The sequence below is a fragment of the Arabidopsis lyrata genome (assembly GCF_000004255.2).
Source record: "Arabidopsis lyrata subsp. lyrata unplaced genomic scaffold ARALYscaffold_1, whole genome shotgun sequence".
NCBI lineage: Eukaryota > Viridiplantae > Streptophyta > Magnoliopsida > Brassicales > Brassicaceae > Arabidopsis > Arabidopsis lyrata.
In genome coordinates this window covers 12,290,751-12,310,262 of record NW_003302555.1, presented here as the reverse complement: position 1 = coordinate 12,310,262, position 19,512 = coordinate 12,290,751, and the positions used below count along the sequence as shown (strand labels likewise).

At 36.5% G+C, this 19,512-nt stretch overlaps 3 protein-coding genes across 3 annotated transcripts; 1 reads left to right on the top strand and 2 right to left on the bottom strand.

Annotated features, from left to right (window-relative positions):
* Nucleotides 1-132: 132 nt before the first annotated feature.
* On the bottom strand, nucleotides 133-906 carry LOC110225325. Its single transcript, XM_021014772.1, has one exon. The coding sequence runs from the start codon at nucleotides 904-906 to the stop codon at nucleotides 133-135; it is 774 nt and encodes a 257-aa protein (XP_020870431.1).
* An 8,900-nt stretch (nucleotides 907-9,806) lies between these two features.
* Nucleotides 9,807-12,303, top strand: LOC9326818 (putative pentatricopeptide repeat-containing protein At1g28020). The gene is made up of 3 exons (XM_021015311.1): nucleotides 9,807-10,102; nucleotides 10,181-11,176; nucleotides 11,263-12,303. The coding sequence occupies exons 1-3, from the start codon at nucleotides 9,860-9,862 to the stop codon at nucleotides 12,247-12,249; spliced, it is 2,226 nt and encodes a 741-aa protein (XP_020870970.1). The 5' UTR covers nucleotides 9,807-9,859; the 3' UTR covers nucleotides 12,250-12,303.
* A 200-nt stretch (nucleotides 12,304-12,503) lies between these two features.
* LOC9329562 (ABC transporter B family member 14) lies at nucleotides 12,504-17,616 on the bottom strand. The gene is made up of 9 exons (XM_002890709.2): nucleotides 17,020-17,616; nucleotides 16,883-16,937; nucleotides 16,623-16,798; nucleotides 16,348-16,548; nucleotides 15,764-16,023; nucleotides 15,146-15,686; nucleotides 14,276-15,065; nucleotides 13,949-14,190; nucleotides 12,504-13,868 (listed from the first exon to the last, which is right to left on the bottom strand). Exons 1-9 carry the CDS (start codon nucleotides 17,293-17,295, stop codon nucleotides 12,663-12,665), a joined length of 3,747 nt encoding a protein of 1,248 aa, XP_002890755.1. The 5' UTR covers nucleotides 17,296-17,616; the 3' UTR covers nucleotides 12,504-12,662.
* Nucleotides 17,617-19,512: the final 1,896 nt, after the last annotated feature.

Below are 19,512 nucleotides of genomic sequence, written 5' to 3'. Positions count from 1 at the left end.
GAACTTGTGATTTTAAATAATTTTCTATCCCATGTTATTGAACTTGCATTGTATATATATATATATATATATATACTTTTTTTCGTCGAAACAAGAATTATATTAATGATATAAGTCAATACAGAGCTGTTTTTAGAGCCACAATGGCTGGGTTACAGAATCAGAATAAAACACAGAAGTTAGACAACCAAACTTTGCTAGATTATGTGCAGCCATATTTCCTTCTCTCTTCGTGAAAATGAACCGTGTCCGTTGGAACTTCCTTGCCCAAAATTTGATATCTTGCAGGAGATTTGTCAATGTTCCAATTCGTGATGACTCGTTTATAGTTCGTATTAAGATTTCACAATCCCCTTCAAAGGAAATCGTTTTGTAGCCGCGAACCCAGGTTTGTTGCATAGCCGCTATTAAAGCTTTTGTTTCGGCTTCTAGAGGAGAAGCAGCGTAGCCTAATTGCAGTGAACCCCAATGTTTAGATAGTCCATGATGATCTCTAATAATCCAGCCCGCTGTAGCTTGTTGAGTGTGAATATCAAAACCAGCATCAAAATTGCATTTAATGTATGGAAACGACGGGGCTGTCCAACACCGGAGAGATGGAGGTGGAGATGTGTTGTGACTGGGCATGGTGTCTCTGCGCTTGTGAGGTGTAGTGGCTATAATCCATTGTGTTGTTTCAGCTTGTGCCTTCAAAACTGTCTTGGAAGCACTCTCTCGGCCTTTGTTGAAGACAAAATGGTTTCTAGCTTTCCATATTCTCCAAAGAAACCAATAGGGCATTAATTTTTGGTCATCCTGAATTGTTTGGTTTGTAAGGAGATTCATTAAGTTGCTTAGATTTTCTTCAAAAACAGGGGTGAAGCGAATATTCCGTAGAGGAGGTATACTCGCTAATCTCCAAACCATCATTGCGAAAGGGCAGGAAAACAGAGCATGGTTTATACTTTCTTCTTCTTTTCGACATCGGGGGCACATACGATCAACATTCATACCACGTGAATTTAATCTAGTCATGGTGGCTAAAGCTTGAGAAAGGGACCTCCAGAGGAAATGTTTTATCTTTGGCATAATTGGTAACTTCCAAACTCTATTCTTCAAATCTATAGAACCTGGAGGAATATGGAGCCTATTGTGATCGTGAGGGTCATGGGTTAATAACCAATAGCCTGAACGAACCGAGTAGTCTCCTGAGGTATTATAGTTCCAAATAATGGTGTCGCAGTTCTGTTCCATTGAAAGGTGAGAGTTTTGGAGAAGTGAACTATCTCTTTGGTCAACGTGAGCAGCTATCTTTGAAGTATCCCATGAGCGAATATTACCTTGATTTGAGATGAGGTTTTCTAATAGGCTATTCCTGTATGATTCATTGACACGGATTGGCCTGGGAGGGTGGTCATCAAAAACATTATCAACACCTAAACGAATAGTTTTGCCATCTCCGACTATATATCTGGATCCTTTTTTGAGTAAGGCAATGCCTGATAGAAGAGATGACCAGCCATAAGATTGGTATTTACGATCCTTTGCATCTAGAATCGATTCATCACGGAAGTAACGAGCCTTCATGATTTTGGCAAATAGAGAATTGGGATGTTGAATAATACGCCAAGCTTGTTTTGCAAGTAATGCATCGTTGAATTTTGCCAAATCACGAAAACCGAGTCCTCCTTCTTTTTTAGAAAATTGCAATCTTTTCCAAGCAATCCAAGGTATTCCTCTTTTTTTTGAATTCTTCTCCCACCAGAAGTTCATCAGAAGTGACTCAATTTCCGAGATTATTCCTTGTGGTAGTTTGAAACATGACATCGCATACACCGGCATTGCTAGAGCCACCGATTTTATTAAGATTTCTTTTCCAGCCGGTGACAGGAATTTTGCACTCCAGGAGGTTGTTCTCTTCTTTACACGTTCGATAATGTATTCAAACATCTCCTTTTTCTTCCGGCCGAACTGCTCAGGTAGTCCTAAATATTTACCTCCTCCACCATGGTTTTGGATGGATAAAATGTTCTTAAGCCGATGTTGAGTATTGCCAAAAATTCGTGAGCCAAAAGTTATCATAGATTTTTCTTTATTTATTTTTTGGCCCGAATAATATTCATAGACATCGAAAACATCTTTAAGGGCTTGACAATTTTTTGTGTTTGCTTGGCAAAAGAAGAGAGGATCATCCGCAAACTGTAAATGTGTAATGGCCGGTACTCCATTGCCGATTCTCACACCTCTTATTTCCCCATCTTGAGCTTTACTTCGAATTAAGTGACTTAAAATGTTACTACAAAGGATAAATAGATATGGGGATAGTGGATCACCTTGTCTTATACCTCTTGATGGTGTGATATATCCATGAGGAGTACCATTAATTAAGACTGAATAGCGGACTGATCGGACTGTTGCCATAATCCAGTTTATCCATTTGTCGCAGAAACCAAACAAACGCATTGTTGTTTCCAAGAAACTCCATTCAACTCTATCATACGCTTTGCTCACATCCGTTTTCACCGCCATATAAGTTTGCGAAACTCGTTTTCTGGTTTTCAATGAATGCATAACTTCATGTGCTATCATGACATTGTCATTGATAAGGCCGGGATGAAAGCGGCTTGTGCATCGGAGACAATCGAATTAAGATGCGTTTTGAGACGTCGAACCAAGCATTTAGAGATGATCTTATATAGCACATTGCACAAAGCAATCGGTCTATAGTCAGAGAGAGTTAATGGGTTTGTTATTTTAGGTATCATACAAATGTTTGTATGGTTTAAAATTTTTTCCATTCGAGAAGTTGCGAAAAACGATTTAACCTCCTTAATAACGTCCTTACCAACTATGTGCCAACATTGCTTGTAGAAGCGTGCTGTTAATCCATCCGGCCCAGGAGCTTTATCATCGCCAATTAAGCAAATAGCTTCATAGATTTAGGTGTCACTGAATTCCTTTGTTAATTCTGTATTCACCGTTGGAGTGACTGTTGATTGGAAATCTCCAAAGTCAATTGGTGCGACAGGGTTACCATTGGAGGTATAAATATTTGTGAAGAAATCCTGAGCATGAATACCAATCTCTTTATCACCACGGTACGTCGTACCCTCGTTGTCATCTATTGAATGAATCCGATTATGGGAAAATCTTGTTTTTGTGCAGGCATGGAAGAAACCAGTGTTGCGATCTCCTTCATTCATCCATTGATTTCGGCTCTTTTGTTGCCAATATATTTCTTCATCCGAGTAAGCTTTTGAGAGAGCAACTTGAAGCTGTGGGATTTGTTGTCTCTCTAATGGTAGCTGACTGTTTAAGGCTTTGTTAAGTCGAGACTTTATCATTTTGATGCGAATGTCTGCATTCAAATTGGAATGATGTTTCAGTCTTGCCATTGCTTGACGACAAGATCTTATACGATCTGAGATAGGAGTCTGGTACGTGTAGTTTCTTTTTGACCATCCTTCCTTGACCACGTCCTTAAACGTCAATACATCAATCAACCTCTTATCAAACCGGAAAACTTTATTTCTTGGTGGTTCTATGTTGTTTAGTCGAACCAGGATTGGTTTATGATCAGAACCAGTAAAATCTAAAAATTCAGCTTCAGCGTTAGGGTACTCTGTTCTCCAAACTGAGTTTATGAAAACTCTATCTAGACAACTTTTGATTGAATGATTATGTCTCTCTCCTGACCACGAAAACCTGTCTCCCTTTGATTGCATATCAGTGAGATCACAATTTGTTATCATATTTCGGAAATTTCTGAAAGTCCAGTTCTCCCTTTGAGGACCCCCTATTTTCTCTGAATTTGATAAGATTTCATTAAAGTCACCAACAAGGATCCAAGCTCCGTTACGATTCTGTGAAAGTGTTTCAATGTGTTGCCATAGGAGATAACGTTCACTTTGAATTGGATGGCCATATACACAAGACAAGTAGAAGCTCTTTTCATTATATATTACATCAACATCAATGAGTCTTTCATCTCGAGAAATCAGAGATAAGGACACATTATTCTTCCACATAATAGCTAGGCCACCACTCCTTCCTTGAGGGGGCTGAGTAATGACATTAGCATAACCTAAATCACACGCTAATTTACATACTATTTCACACTTATTTAGAGTTTCTATTAGGAATAGGATATCACACTTAAATAAACGTACAAATTGAAACAAACGAGACTGCTTTGAAGACGAACCAAGACCTTGACAATTCCAGGATGCGATCCTCATGGGGGAAAGTATAGGGGTACCGGGCCCCCCGCGCCTCCGTCACGTCCTGTTGTTGAACACGAGCCCTCAAATTCAACTCTTTTCTTCTTACGAATCTGGCTTAAAACAGCAAAATCCTCTGTAGCCTCCCATTCCCTGTAGTACTCTTGAGAGTCCATCCTCTTGCGCTTGATGAACATTGGTCCATTAGCATTGTCTGAGACATGATCATGAAAGGATGGTTCACGAAGACCTGCCTGGCCATTGAGGAGCTTGGCATGAAGGTAGGTTAGCCTCTCCGCTGTTAATTCCGTGTCCTCAAAAAAGCTTGGTAAGTCAGATAGACTTGTGTTGCTAGGAGTAACCTGCTGTGGTGAAGGAAAGACAGCCTTTCCATTCTTCGAGCCAATACCAGGGATTACCTCAAAAGGATCAATTGTTTGCAGAGAGTCTGTGTCAACATTGTCACCTTGAATAGTCTTATCTTTTCCTGGATCATCATTGTCTGGATCCTAAGGATCAACAGGTGGATCCTGCGGATCATCAAATACAAGGTTGCAATCTTTGACATCATGCTTCAGCGACCCACATTTGGAGCAGAAACTCCTTAGACGCTCAAACTTGAACTTCACAATTGTTCCCAACTCAGAATTGAAATTGAAAACCCTTTGAAAGCGAAGAGGATTGTCGATGTTCCAAGCCATTTGAACCCTAACAAATTCCACCTTATTGGTGTTCTCATCAAAATCAACATCCTTTACCAGCCCCAATTGGTTTCCTACATACTCAGCCATATCCCTTGACAAGTAGAGTAAAGGGATTCCTTTAATCTGAACCCAGAAATTGATTACCTTCATTTCTTCTTCACTGATGTTAGGATACCATCGGTGAACGGTAAGCATCCAGTCATTGAAAGCCCAAGGTCCTCGACGCAACACTAGATTGAGTGCTTCCTCACTCTGGAACACAAATTGGACACGACCCTGTCCCAGAATTCGACCGATGCACGAATCCGTGAACCCCCAAACACGAGGCATTTGGCCAATCAAAGCTTTGAGATTTTGCTTCCGGGGATTGACAGTCGTGACCACGAGAGAGTAGCGGTTTGCAGTCGCCGCTTTGGCACAGAATTCCGGTGGTAATGAAACAGGAGCCTCGTCAATTCCGAGGTCCAAATCTTGGATTGACTTGCGTAAGTAATCGCTCATTGTTGAAAGAAAGGTGTTTAAGATTGTGGAGTGGAGTAGAACAGAGAAAAATGGAAGAATTCCGACAGATATATAGGTCAGCCATGGCGGTTTCAGAAAGCGGTTTTGATGAAACGGTTGAGAAAACCGAAAACTACCATGGAAACTGCCCCGAAAACGAAGCAGATGGAAACCGACTGATTCAATTTCAGGGACATAAATCGAATCTGCCGGAAAAACGCTCCAAAAAAGAGGAGAAGAGAGGCGTCGATGGAGGAATCTCCGATCGCCCAAAAAATCGCCACAGAGAAACTTGCATTGTATATAAATTCATTCAAAATAACCTAGAATTTTTTGTTATTCAATCAAAGATTTATAAAAATCATATCAAATATGTTATTCAAACTTAACAAAATAATTAAAAATAATATTGAAAACTGATTTTAGGAGATTTTAGATTCATTTTAATTGAATAATAAAAATGAAAAAAATCACACCAATAGGGTTGCGTCTTTTTGTTGTATTTTTTTTTCAAGTATCTTTTCGTCTTTAATCGTTTATTTTATTTGTCGCATCTTCTAATATTTTTATTTTTTTGTCTTTTCATTAAGCAAACTTAGAAAATAAATCATCTTATTATTTGCATTTTTTAAGATTTTTACACTTGTGTCTTTTCACTAAGCAATTCTAGAAGATGAATCATAGGGTAGCGTCTTTTCGTTATATTTTTAACCATGTAGCTTTCCGTTTTTAATCGTTTTTCTCATGAGTCGCATGTTTTAAGAGCATCTCCATCGGAAGATACTCTTTTGGGTATCTCAAAAAAAAAATATTATTATTTTAATTGTGTAATATATTTTAATTGTTTTTTAATAATTAAACCAACAATTGATTGATAAGTGGCAAAAAAATTTTAGAAACGTTTCTCATGGTATCTCATTTGAGATATGTTTCTCCCCTTCTCTCCTACTTTTTCTTTTTTTAGTTATGATTTTAATTTTAACTTTCTACATGAGAAACACTAAGAGCATGTGTATTGGAAAATTCTCACATAGATTCTCAATAATAAAAAATAAAAAAATAATAAAAAGTGGAAAAGAGAAACCAAAATCGATTCTCATTTCAGAACATTTGATAACCCTTTGAGAGACTACCTTTACACATGTTAGCATATAATTGGTTTTTAGTTTTTTTCTTTTTTGTTATTTAAAATTAAAATAAATAACTGAATTAAATGATATATATTAAAATAATATATTTGAGAGACTTACAAAGTTTCTATGCACTGCACAGTGGTAGAGACTCTCAAAGTCTCTCAGAATATATTTATATAATATACATAAATCAGTTTAATTATTTATTAAAATTTTAAGTAATAAAAAAAAGTTAAAACCAATTATATGTTGACATGTATGACATGAGTCTCTCAAGAGATTATCAAAAGTTCTCATGTGAGAATCTGTGCTCATGTCTCTCTCTTATTTTTTATTTTTTTATTTTTTTTTAATATTTTTGAAAATATTTGTAAGAACCTCCCATTACACATGTTTTAATAAAATGGTCTAAGATTTTATATAGTTGTATCTTTTCATTAAGAAACTCGTCTTAATCTCTAGAAAATGAATTGTAGGGATGCGGTTTTCTTAGCATATTTTTTCTTAACCGATTTAATACAGAAATGTTTTGTAAATAAAACATAATTATTTCCATTTGAACGAGTTGCATTTTTGACAAAAAGAAGGTTTCATTTTTGATATACTATAAATTTAAACCACATTGTTAATTTAAAAAATCTAAAAATAAAATATACGTGTTCTAACGAAAACTGAACTGAAACCCAAAATCATATATATATATATATAAACGTAATCATATTAGATTCAATTTTAATTTGATAACTACATTTCTTAAACTGAAAACTACAAAAAAAAAAAAAATACTAAAATCAAACTATAATTCTTAAATTATTTTTTATCAACAACATTCATTATGCGGTTTTTAATTAGGCTGGTGATTAATCAACTATGACATTAATACAAACCTACAAATCTTGATCATTAAATTCCTAAGTAGTTGAAACACTATATACATTCACGGTTTAGACTCATTCTTGAAACGTTAGTTGACATGTCATTTGAGCACTAGATTACGAGTACTAATTATAACCCTCTGCGCAATTGGAGGAGGTTTCACCGTCTTCGCTACTTGTTTTGCTGTCCGCATTTACAATTCCGAGAGGTTTGTCTATCAGAGAAGACAAAATGCAGCCATCGCAGCCAGAACCATAACGCAACAACCACGAGGGGTTGTGGTCACTACAGGTCTTCACCAGTCTACAATAGAATCATACAAAAAATTGGAGTTGGGAGAAAGTAGAAGGCTTCCGGGTACTAATGGTATTGGTATCATCTGTCCCATTTGTTTTATCGGAATATGCTATACCAGAATGTGATCACTGTTTCCACGTCGAATGTATCGATGAGTACTGGCTCAAGATTCATGGTTCATGTCCTGTTTGTCGGAACTCTCGCTCGTAATGGAAGTTATTGTTGTCAATATATCAACATTATAAATACGTGTTTATATGGGCTGAAGATGTATGTTCTGGATTAACAACTATTAATATCGTTTAAGCAGCTTATATATACAAAATAAAATAGAAAATCCCAACCTTTTCTCAACTATTTCATTCACTAAATAAATTTCTAACCTTGCGTTGATTTGAACTGTCATTAGACACGCCCATCTGTCATGAAATGCTTACAATTTAGGTTATTTTATTCTTTAACAAGATAAAACAAACAAACAAACACAAGCCTAAACAATAGGAAACTACACACCAGCATAATAGTATCCTATCAAAATAACAAAAAATAAAAAATATATATATACACTATCATAGTTCTTAAAATTAATTAATCTATATATAATAGCAATCTAATAAATACCATTTGCACATTTGAACGGTTGTGTCTTTTTATCGTAACCTTTCGTTTAAATCGGTTATTTTTTTACGGTTATTTTGGTTGCGCCTTTTTATCGCAATTTTCGTTTTAATTGGTTATTTTTTTACGGTTATGTCGTTTCCAATAAATACTATTTGCACATCTGAACGGTTGCGTCTTTTTATTGCAACCTTTCGTTTAAATATATAATAACAATCTCAATAAATATCTTTTGCAAATTTGAACGGTTGTGTATTTTCATCGCAACCTTTCGTTAAGTTTTTTTTTTTAAACTATAAAATATTATTGCTTTTTTAAAAAAGTTGCATCTGTTCAATTTTTAACTATAAAAAATCTGAACATATATGTCTTTTTGTCGTAATATTTCGTTTTTTTTTTAAATAGCTATAAAATATAATTTGTGGTTGTGTACTTGTGTTTTCTTAAAGTTGCATCTGTTTAGTTTTTAAATATAAAATATTTGAACTATTGTGTCTTATCGTCACAACCTTTTCGTTAAGTTTTTTTAATAATTATAAAATATAATTTATAGTTGTGTTTTCTTAAAGTTGCATATATTTAATTTTTAACTATAAATTATAAATTTTATGGTTTTGTTATTTAGAAAGTTGCATATGTTCCGTGGTTGAAACGGTTCGTCAAATAAACTTTTTCATTTTACAATTTTGAAAAGTTGCATTTGTTCAATTTTTAACTATAAAGTATAAATTTTATGGTTTTGATTTGTTCAAAAGTTACAACAGTTCATTTTTAATAACTATAAAATATAATTTATGGTTATGTTTTTTTTTTTTAAGTTGCATCTGTTCAATTTTTAACTATATAATATAATTTTATGGTTTGTGTTTAGAAAGTTGCATATGTTCAAAGATTGCAATGGTTAATCAAATAAACCTTTTCATTTTACGGTTGTTGGCATTTTTTCGCTATCTAGCATTCATATATATATATATACTTTGTTATCTATATTATTATTTATTTTTTTCTAAATAACTAGTATTATTTTGGTTATTAGTTAATTTTTTCCGAGGATTATCTCTCTTTAACAACACAATTTAAAGTATTGTGTATTTTTATCATAATGTTTTGTTGAATGTATTTATATAATTATGTTTAGAAGTGTTTAAAAACTTGAAAAAGTACGTCTACTCATTATAATGATTAATTAAACTTTTTGATTAATATATTTGTTTATGATCATATCTTTTCACCATAATGTTTTTTAATAATAATAATAACTGTTTCTGAAGGTTACGTCTCTTTAATCTTTATCATAATTTTTCGCAAAATATATCTTGATTTATTTTTAAAAAGTATTTTTTGAAAGTTATCTAAATACATTATAATTTTTCGTTTAATATTTTTTTTTTTAAAGATTTTTGAAATCATTTTCCCCGCGACATCGCGGGGGTCTGAGTCCTAGTGAAATTAGTATCCACAAAAGAAGAAGGCACAAAACCCACAGTAACATAAAACCCTAGTCCGTGTATCTTCTCCTTCCAGCTTTAGGATGATGCGAAATCTTCTACAACACGCAACACGTTACAGGGTTCGCTCCTTCGGAACCCTATCATCCCCCACGGCGGCGGGCCAAACATTGCAGCATCGTATCACGGATGCTCTCCATCGGAATGCACAAATCATTCCAGTGCTAGAGCAATGGCGGCAGCAGGGTAATCAAGTGAACCCTTCGCACGTGAGAGTCATCATAAAAAAGCTTCGTGATTCCGACCAATCTCTCCAAGCCCTTCAGGTTTTTATTCTCTCCCTTTCCCCAATTTGGTTTTCTCCATCTCTTATAGGTGGTGGAGTTGATGTCTTGTGGTATTAGGTATCAGAGTGGATGAGTAAAGAAAAGATTTGCAATCTAATCCCAGAAGATTTTGCAGCTCGGCTTCATCTGATAGAGAATGTTGTAGGTTTAGAAGAAGCAGAGAAGTTCTTCGAAAGTATTCCAAAGAACGCAAGAGACGATTCTGTTTACACCACTCTCTTAAACTGGTATGCAAGATCAGACAAAACTCTGTGTAAAGCCGAAGCCACGTTCCAGAAGATGAGGGAGTTAGGTCTCCTCTCGAGACCTTCTCCTTACAACGCAATGATGTCTCTCTACATTGCACTAAATGATCGAGAAAAAGTGGAAGAGCTTTTGCGTGAGATGAAAGATAATGACGTGGAGGCCGATAGTATCACAGTAAACAACGTGTTGAAGCTATACTCGGCTGTGTGTGACGTGACCGCGATGGAGAAGTTTTTGAATAAGTGGGAAGGGATTAATGGGATCAAACTTGAGTGGCTTACGACTCTTGACATGGCAAAGGCTTACCTGCGAGCCCGTTCAAATGGAAAGGCTATCAAAATGCTGCGTTTAACAGAGGAATTGGCGGATCGTAAGTCGCTAAAATCAGCTTACGACCATCTCATGAAGCTGTATGGTGAAGCTGGAAACAGAGAAGAGGTTTTACGTATATGGAACCTTTACAAGATGAACATAGGACAACGTGATAACAAGGGTTACCGAACTGTGATCCGTTCTCTCTTGAAGGTAGACGATATTTTTGGGGCAGAAGAGATATACAAAGTGTGGGAATCGTTGTCACTTGAGTTTGATATCCGAATCCCGACTATGTTGGCCTCTGGTTATCGAGAGAGAGGAATGACAGAGAAGGCTGAGAAACTCATAAACAGTAAAACCATTAAGGACAGAAAAATGAATAAGCCCGTCACTCCGCTTTTGGAGCAATGGGGAGATCAAATGAAACCGTCTGATCTTAAATGCCTTATCAAGAATCTCCGTGATTCCAATCAGTTTTCTAAAGCACTTCAGGTTTGTTGATTATAAAACTTCCCTTTTGCACTTCACTCTATAATATTATTGACGATTACTTTGATGAGCTTGTTTTCAATTGTTAGGTTTCCGAATGGATGGGTGAAAAACGGGTTTGTGATCTTTATTCGGAAGATTATGCAGCTAGGCTTTACCTGACTGAGAATGTGTTGGGTTTGGAAAAAGCAGAGAAGTACTTTGAAAACATCCCTGAGAACATGAAGGATTACTCTGTCTACGTAGCTCTCTTAAGCTCTTACGCGAAATCTGACAAAAATTTGGGTAAAGCCATGGCCACTTTCAAGAAGATGAGAGAGCTAGGGTTCCTCTTGAAACCTTCACCATTCAACTTGATTCTCTCTTTTAACGGTCAAGAAAATATGGTGGAGGAGATTCTTCGTGAGATGGAGGAGAACAACGTGGATCCTGATAGTATCACGGTGAACTATGTTTTAAAGGTATACGCGGCTGCATCAAAGGTAGAAGCAATGGAAATGTTTATGAGACATTGGGGTAGAGAAGATGGAATCAAACTAGAAAGAGGCACAATGGTTGCAATGGCAAAGGCTTACGCTAAAGCCGGTTCAACAAAAAAAGCGGTAGAGATGTATGGTAATGTGGCAGGTTGTAAAAGAGAGGTGCACAATCTTTGGGAAGAATGTAAGAATAAGAAGGAAGAAAAAGTGGGGGATGGTAAGGAATGTTTAAATGTGGTTAGCACTTTGTTGAAGATGGACGATGATGGATATCGAACTGTGATTAGCTCTTTGTTGAAGCTGGATGATGTACAAGGAGCAGAGAAGGTATATGGAGAGTGGAAACCGAAGGGACCGAAGTTGGATTTGAGCATACCGGGTTTGCTGATTTCTCGGTTTTGTAGAGAAGGGAATGCATTGAAGGTTGGGGAAATGTTAAAGTCGATTAGTAAGAAGAGGAATGTGATGCATTTAAGGATGTTGAAGGAATTTGTAGTCAGCGTCTTGATATGTGTTGCCGTTTTTGTGGGCGTCTTATGTTTACTGCTCCTAGACTATTGGGCCTGCCCATACCGATATCACCGCTACTACTACTAACTAAAAAGAAATGGATTTCCATTCAGATTTTTTTTTCTTTCATTATGAATCAACAGTTATTAATGATAGTTTATGGGTATTTTCATTATGTAAACACAAATTTTGCTTTTGTTATCTATCGAAACAAAATAAAAGCTTTTTCTTCTTATTATTCTTTTCAGTTTCTTAACTTTAAGTGGCTTTTCTTACTTATATTTTCTTGCTTGCACAACAAACAACATACAGGTTAAGTCTGCCATTGTGCAACACAACTATTGTCTCTCTAACTGTGGTTAGCACTTTTTTCCAATATTTCATGCAGGACTACAAAAAGTTTTTGGGTCCAGATATTCCTAACACAATCGTGTAACAAATCAGAGTATATGTGTATAAATTTGAATTAAAAATGTAAAATAAACTTCAACGATGATCAGTCACACCACTTCTTGAAGACTCGTCAATTTCTTATAAAACCCATCGGATTTAGATACGAGTTCTCTGTGACTTCCCTTCTCCACAACTTTTCCTTTGTGCAACACAACGATTGTGTCTGCTTTTCTTATGGTCGAGAGCCTATGAGCCACCAGCACCGTGGTTCGTCCCTTCATCAACTTGTCTAGTGCCTCTTGGACCAGTTTCTCCGAGCTCGTATCCAAAGCACTTGTTGCCTCATCAAGGAGAAGCACTGAAGGATCCTTTAAGACCGCCCTAGCAATAGCCACTCTCTGTTTCTGCCCACCAGATAACTGCACTCCCTTATCACCCACGTGCGTCTTGTACCCTTCTTCCATCCTGCTTATGAACTCGTGCGCGTTTGCGGCTTTAGCAGCTTCAATGATCTCTGCCTCTGACGCGTTCTCGTTCCCATACTTGATGTTCTCGTGTATGGTTGTTGAAAACAGAGCCGGTTCTTGCTGAACTAACGCTAGTTTCTTGCGCAAGCTACGTAGGTTTACAGTTTTTATATCCTGCCCATCGATACAGAGATTTCCGTTGCTCGGGTCGTAGAATCTCATGATCAGTCCGATCACCGTGCTCTTTCCCGAACCACTAGGTCCCACGACCGCAAGACTTTTCCCGGCTGAAACTCGGAGATTTAGATTTTGGAAAATCGCGATTTCGGGTCTCGTGGGATACGCAAAGCTCACGTTTCTAAACTCTATATCTCCTTTGATATGAGTGACCAATCTTGAGTTAGGCTGGTCTGGAGGTATTTCAGTCTTTCTATGTAAAACCCTAAAAACCGACCCTAGTGCTTGTGTGCCCTTCACGATATCTGGGGTTAACGCAAGCGTTTCCGCTACGGAGTAAGCAGTGACGAGCAATACCATGAAAGATTTGATACTATCCTCAAAGTTTGTCTCGTTGCGCTTAATCAAAATTGAGATGTACCAGAGACCAAGTGCGTAGGAACAGAACGCGAGACACTGAGACAAACCGTATCCAAATCCAGAGATATGACCTCTGAGTAAGGCACTCTTGGTGGGTTTGCTTAGTTCACAAGTAAACTGTTCTGAAATTTGCTTTTCAGCACCAAACGCAGCGACGGTTCTTATATTTGTAATCGCTTCTCGCGCCAATGAAGTTGCTCTAGCGTAAGCCCTTGTGTAATCTCCTCCAAAGCCTTTCAGAAATAGTTGCTGTAAAATATAATATTCAAGCTTATTCAGTTTGAAGATTCAAAATATGGTTGAGGATCTTTGATTTTATTTTGAGTTACCTCGGTAAGTGACGCGGCAATGAGAAGAGGGAAACAAGCAGTTACGACTGCTGCAACACGCCAACTGTAGTAAAAGGCAAGTGCTAAGGCTGTGATTGTAAGAGACAGGTTTTGGACTATTGTCGAGAGACGATCCGCTATAGCACTCCTCACCAAGGTTGCATCAGCAGCTAAGATTGAAGTGAGTGAGCCAGTGTTGTTCTCATCCAGATCAAACCACCCTATCTCATTTGAAAGAATTGCTGAAATTGTTTTAAAGATATGTAAGTATTCAAGAATCGAATCGATCTCAAAACGTAAAAGAATGTTTAAAATTTTAGTGTTTACCTGAGAACAAGGATAAACGAACCCGAGAAGTAAGACGTTCTCCCATAAGTGTATAGAAGTAATGTTGGAGAAGATATATAGGCGCTGTTACTATTCCAGCTCCAACAAATATAATAGCTACCTTATCGACTTCGCGCTTGATCAGACTAGGAAAAGGCGAATAAAACGTGGTTAACACATAAGCAAGCCCCATGGAGAACAATGCCGGTTGTGATCCCGCAAGAACAGCACCAATTGAGCCAAGTAATGCATAAAGCCATTCTGGAGCATTCAACTTTATTAGTTCCCATATCATTGAAGACGAGCTTATTAAATCCTCGCCGTTTGAATCTTTTTCAGTCTTCTCTTGTTGGTCTTCCCTGAAGCTTGAAGTCCTTCTTGAGCTAAAAACTCTTCTTGAACTATATGATCCAGCTTGAGATTTACAAGATTCATACATGACTGATCTCAAGTTTTCTTGAGGGTCTGTGTCTTGACAATTCACAAGAGTGGCATAATCTCCTCCTCTTGATATTAGTTCTGAGTGGCTTCCGGTTTCCATAACTTGACCATCTCTCAAGACAACAATCTTGTCAACATTTCGAATGGTGGATAATCTGTGTGCAACGACTATTGTTGTTCTTTTTTCCATGACATTGTCAAGTGCTTGCTGAACAATCTTCTCTGATTCGGCATCAAGAGCGCTCGTTGCTTCATCTAAAAGTAATATCTTTGGATTTCTTAGAACCGCCCGAGCAATTGCAATCCTCTGTTTCTGTCCTCCCGAGAGCTGAGTTCCTCCTTCTCCAACCTATTTATAATGGTTTGACCAATAATTAAGGAAGTGGGAATATATATGTGAAGATGAGTATGAAAATTCGGATAATTTACCTGAGTATTGTAACCATTTGGCAATGATTTAATGAAAGAATCTGCGTTGGCTGCTTTAGCAGCTTCTATGATCTGATCCATACTCGCCTTCTCTTTACCGAGAAGAATATTGGAAGCTATAGTCGTGGCAAATAAAGCTGGTTCTTGACTCACTAATCCCATCTGTTCTCTTAGCCATTTCAGCTTCAGGTTCTTGATGTCATTTCCGTCCAAGAGAATCTTCCCTGAGTTAGGTTCATAGAAACGTTGCACCATTGATATGATTGTGCTTTTCCCTGAACCACTTGGACCGACAAATGCAAAAGTCTTGCCTGAATGTATTGTGAAACTAAGATTCTCAAAAACCATGTTTGGTCTAGAAGGATATGCGAAAGACACTCCACAAAACTCAATCCTCCCAACTACGTTTTGCAATGTTGTTCCATTGTCTAGTCTCTCAAAGCTTTCAAGATTGTTGCTTCCTATCATTCTGAAAATATTTGCAGCAGCAACTCTTCCTTTGGAAATTGCGGATAAGCTAGGCACGGCTTGACCTAAGGCGCTGCAAGTGTAAGAAAATGATTTATATGATGCACTTTGTGATAAATATAAAAAAATTCTCGGATTTTTGGAACATACAATCCACTATAAATGACATTAAGGATCGTTGTGAAGGCTTTTGCGCCGTTGGTTTTGCCGTGGCGTACAAGAAGACTTGCATACCAAAAAAGCAATGCCCAAGCGCAGAACAAGAGGCTATATGTTAATCCAACTCCTAAGCCTTTAGCAAGACCACTTCTTTTACTGAGTTTGAGAGCTTTCTTGAGAGAATTTGAATAAGATTTTACAGCTTTCTCTTCTCCTACAAATGCATACACTGTTCTCACTTGTGACATGACCTGATAATCCATAGAGAATTGTTTTTTTCAGGATCAATCCAAGTGTTAAGAACTGAATAAAAACAGATCTAGGTCTTGATTTTTTTATTTGTGTTTGCTTTGATTTACCATTTTTTAGCATTTTATACAAAATTATGTTGTTAGTTCTTAAACACAAACTCCAAACGTAAGCAAGGCCTTCGGCGTTTGCCATTACAATTTGCAAAAATATTTTGTGAAACACTGAAAATATTATTTTCTTGTTTTGTTGTGAAAACTTTTTTCACAAGTAAACGCATATATTAGTTCTTTGAAACAATCTCAGCCTTGGTGTATAAAACAAACCTCTTCTGCGACTTTTCCTGCATCAGCATAAGCAGCTTCACTCTTCTCTGAGATTGTAGACATGACTATAGCATAGCCTCCTCCTGCAATTGCTATCAATGGAACCACTCCCAACGTGAGCAACGTTAGTTGCCATACCGACAAAAAACCGATGACAAATCCCGCGATGAACTGACATAAGTACCGCAAAACATGGCCGGTCTGAAACAAAACAAAACATTAAATCAATTACAAATTTTTGTTTTGTGGTTAAAATTAAGGATTAGAAAGGGTACCTTATCGCCAATTGCATCTTGAACCAAGATTGCGTCGCTTGAGATGTGGAAAATGAAGTTTGAATCTCTAGCTTCAGTATCGAAGAAAGAAATGTCTTTTGCTAAAATTGATTTGAGATAATTTATACGCAATCGCGCTGTTTGTCTTTCCCCTGTTTGCATCCAACAAGCAACTCCTGCCAATAAACCATTCCAACTGTAAACATGAAATACAGTTTTTGGTAACACTATAAAAACAGATCAAGTAGCTAGACACGTACCGATCCAGGCCGATACCAAATTGACCAATCCTAAGTAGACTAAGTACAGAGCATTCTTGAAAAGACAAACAACAAAAGTGTTATCAACTTATGTCCAAAAATCAGGAGAGAAAATATATATCGGTTTCTGAAGAAACCTGTGAAACGCGGGAAGATATGGCATTTGGGTCAGTAGAAAAATTCCCAAGAGAATCTAACATGCCCCCGAAGAACACGAAGAAGAGCGGAAGCGTACCGCCATGAATACACGTGCCTAAACCGCCAAGAAACATGAGAAAACAATCAACATTATCTGCTGCACTAAACAAACCCATCAATGACACTGATTCCTTCTTCATATTTTTCTTCTCCTCCTTCTTTACTTCTGTCTCAGTATGGATGTTTCCATTAGAGGGTGGTTCTATGTTATCCATTCACTTAACACAGTTACTAAAACAGGGAGGTACTTGAGAGCGTAGAGGAGCAGAGAGATATTTAGGGTATTGGGTTTCTTGTAGGAAAAAAAGGGGTAAAAATGGAAAATATAAACAAGATTCACTTGCCTCGCTCATTTAATACCATCATCGTTCTACCTAAATTTTTGACAAGTCCAGATCCGCCGGCCGTAAGTTGACCATAACGAGTTCGTCTTTATCTTTTTTTAGAAAGTGTATACGTTAATCATGCACTTATATACTATTTAATTAAGTTTATATCCCATTTTTTTTATCACAAGTTTGCCGTTTTATTTAAAACGAAGCTTCTTTGTGACTGCATAATTTTCTTTTGTAGTATACAATAATGTAACTTGTAACTTAATTTATTTATGGTTCAGCTCCATGTGTTCGTTCACCTCGAACATCGATTTTTGGAGAGTTTATTAAAAGACTGGCACTAAAATATATATTATCGCTTCTGTTTAATTTCTGTAGTGGCAGATAACTGATGTTTTCGAAATAAGTAATTAGTCTTTTGCAAATCTACCTGAAGACTAAACCTATTTGTAGTTTTTGTCCATAAGAATTGATACTTACTTTTTATGCTTTCTATTGTCAACTAAAATTAAATTACAAATGAATTTATTGATTGGCTTTTCCAATCTCAAGTATAGGCTTTGAATGGATGTTATAGAACAGACTAAATAGTTAGCGGAGTAAACCATTTTATTTTTGGATGGACAGTAATGAAACAAAATTTTGTATGTGAATGTAGTTTTGGTTTGCACCGAAGAATTTCATTTTCTGTCCGTACCATTACAATTTACATATGGAAAGCTAATCGTGAATCCACAAATGGTTTTAATGTATATATTATATGCTGGATCTATTCGAAACAATAGTTAACTGCAAAAGATATAGGCATAGAAAATGGGGGTCATTGAAAAATGTAGATACATGCATAAATGAAGATACTTGCCTCTAATATTACTTAGTTATACGTCGGCTCTCTTATTTGACCTGGATAAATTAATTGGTCACTGAAAAATGTAGATACATGCATAAATGTATACAATTTATTATACAGTTTCACGCCACACGTTAACTTTCAAATTGAAGGACCACATCTTTTAACTACTGTGGCGGGCAACCCACGTCCACCACCCAGGGCCGGCGCAGACGGCAAGCCACCGAAGCCACCGATTAGGGCCTCAAATAATTTAGAGACAACTACAACATTTTTTTTAATGGTAAAAATCTAATTTAAAAGAATTTTATAGCTTTAATTTTGCTTAGGGCACCCAAATTTACCAGGACGGCACTGCCACCACCAGTGCAACCCAAATTCAACTCTCACATGTTCCAATGTTCCATGAAATATTTTCTTTTAGTGGGTCTGCTTGTACTTTTTGGAAATTTAAATGGTGTACAGAAAATTATACCCCTAAATAGAAAAATCTTGCTTAGTCATTTACGTAGCATGACATACAACCTTGGCGATAAAAAGTTCCATCGAAGAAGAGGATTACCATAGCTCTCAGAATCACTAGATCCATCATAACAAATTCATAAACCCTCCTCTGAATAGAGAATCAATTAATAAAAATATACATTTTCCACCAAAGAATAAAGTGAATTATTAACTCATTGTCGAATGTATTTAAACAAAGTTGTGGGCAGTTTTTTTTTTTTTTTAAACGTTATGGGCAGTCCACACTTGGAGCTACCTCTTTCTATTTGTTAAGGTGTTATAAACTCAGATAGAAAATGGAATCAATAACAAAATTAGCAATTGATTGACTTTTGCATTGCTCATTGACTTCTATTTCTCTGTTAACAAACGGACATTGCATGGAAGATTGGGGCAGATAAAGCACATTTTAAAGTTATCTTTTCCAAGGAACATTTATTTGTAGTATTTTTTAATAAACTAGTAATAAATTAGTGTTAATATTATACCTTTATGGTACTTTAAATATTTATGTAGAAACAAGTATATCCAAGTTCATGATTAAATATTTATCATAATTGACAAAATTCATGATTGCATAACTATATCCAAGTTCTTAGATGTTTACAATACATCCTAAGCTTCCTAGATACGAACGAACAAATTGGCTTGATATATATATATAGCTAGAGTCGAAGGACTCCTTCATCATATACTCTTAAACTCTCCCGTGAGTGGTTGGAGGTCCTTTTCTGAACTAACCA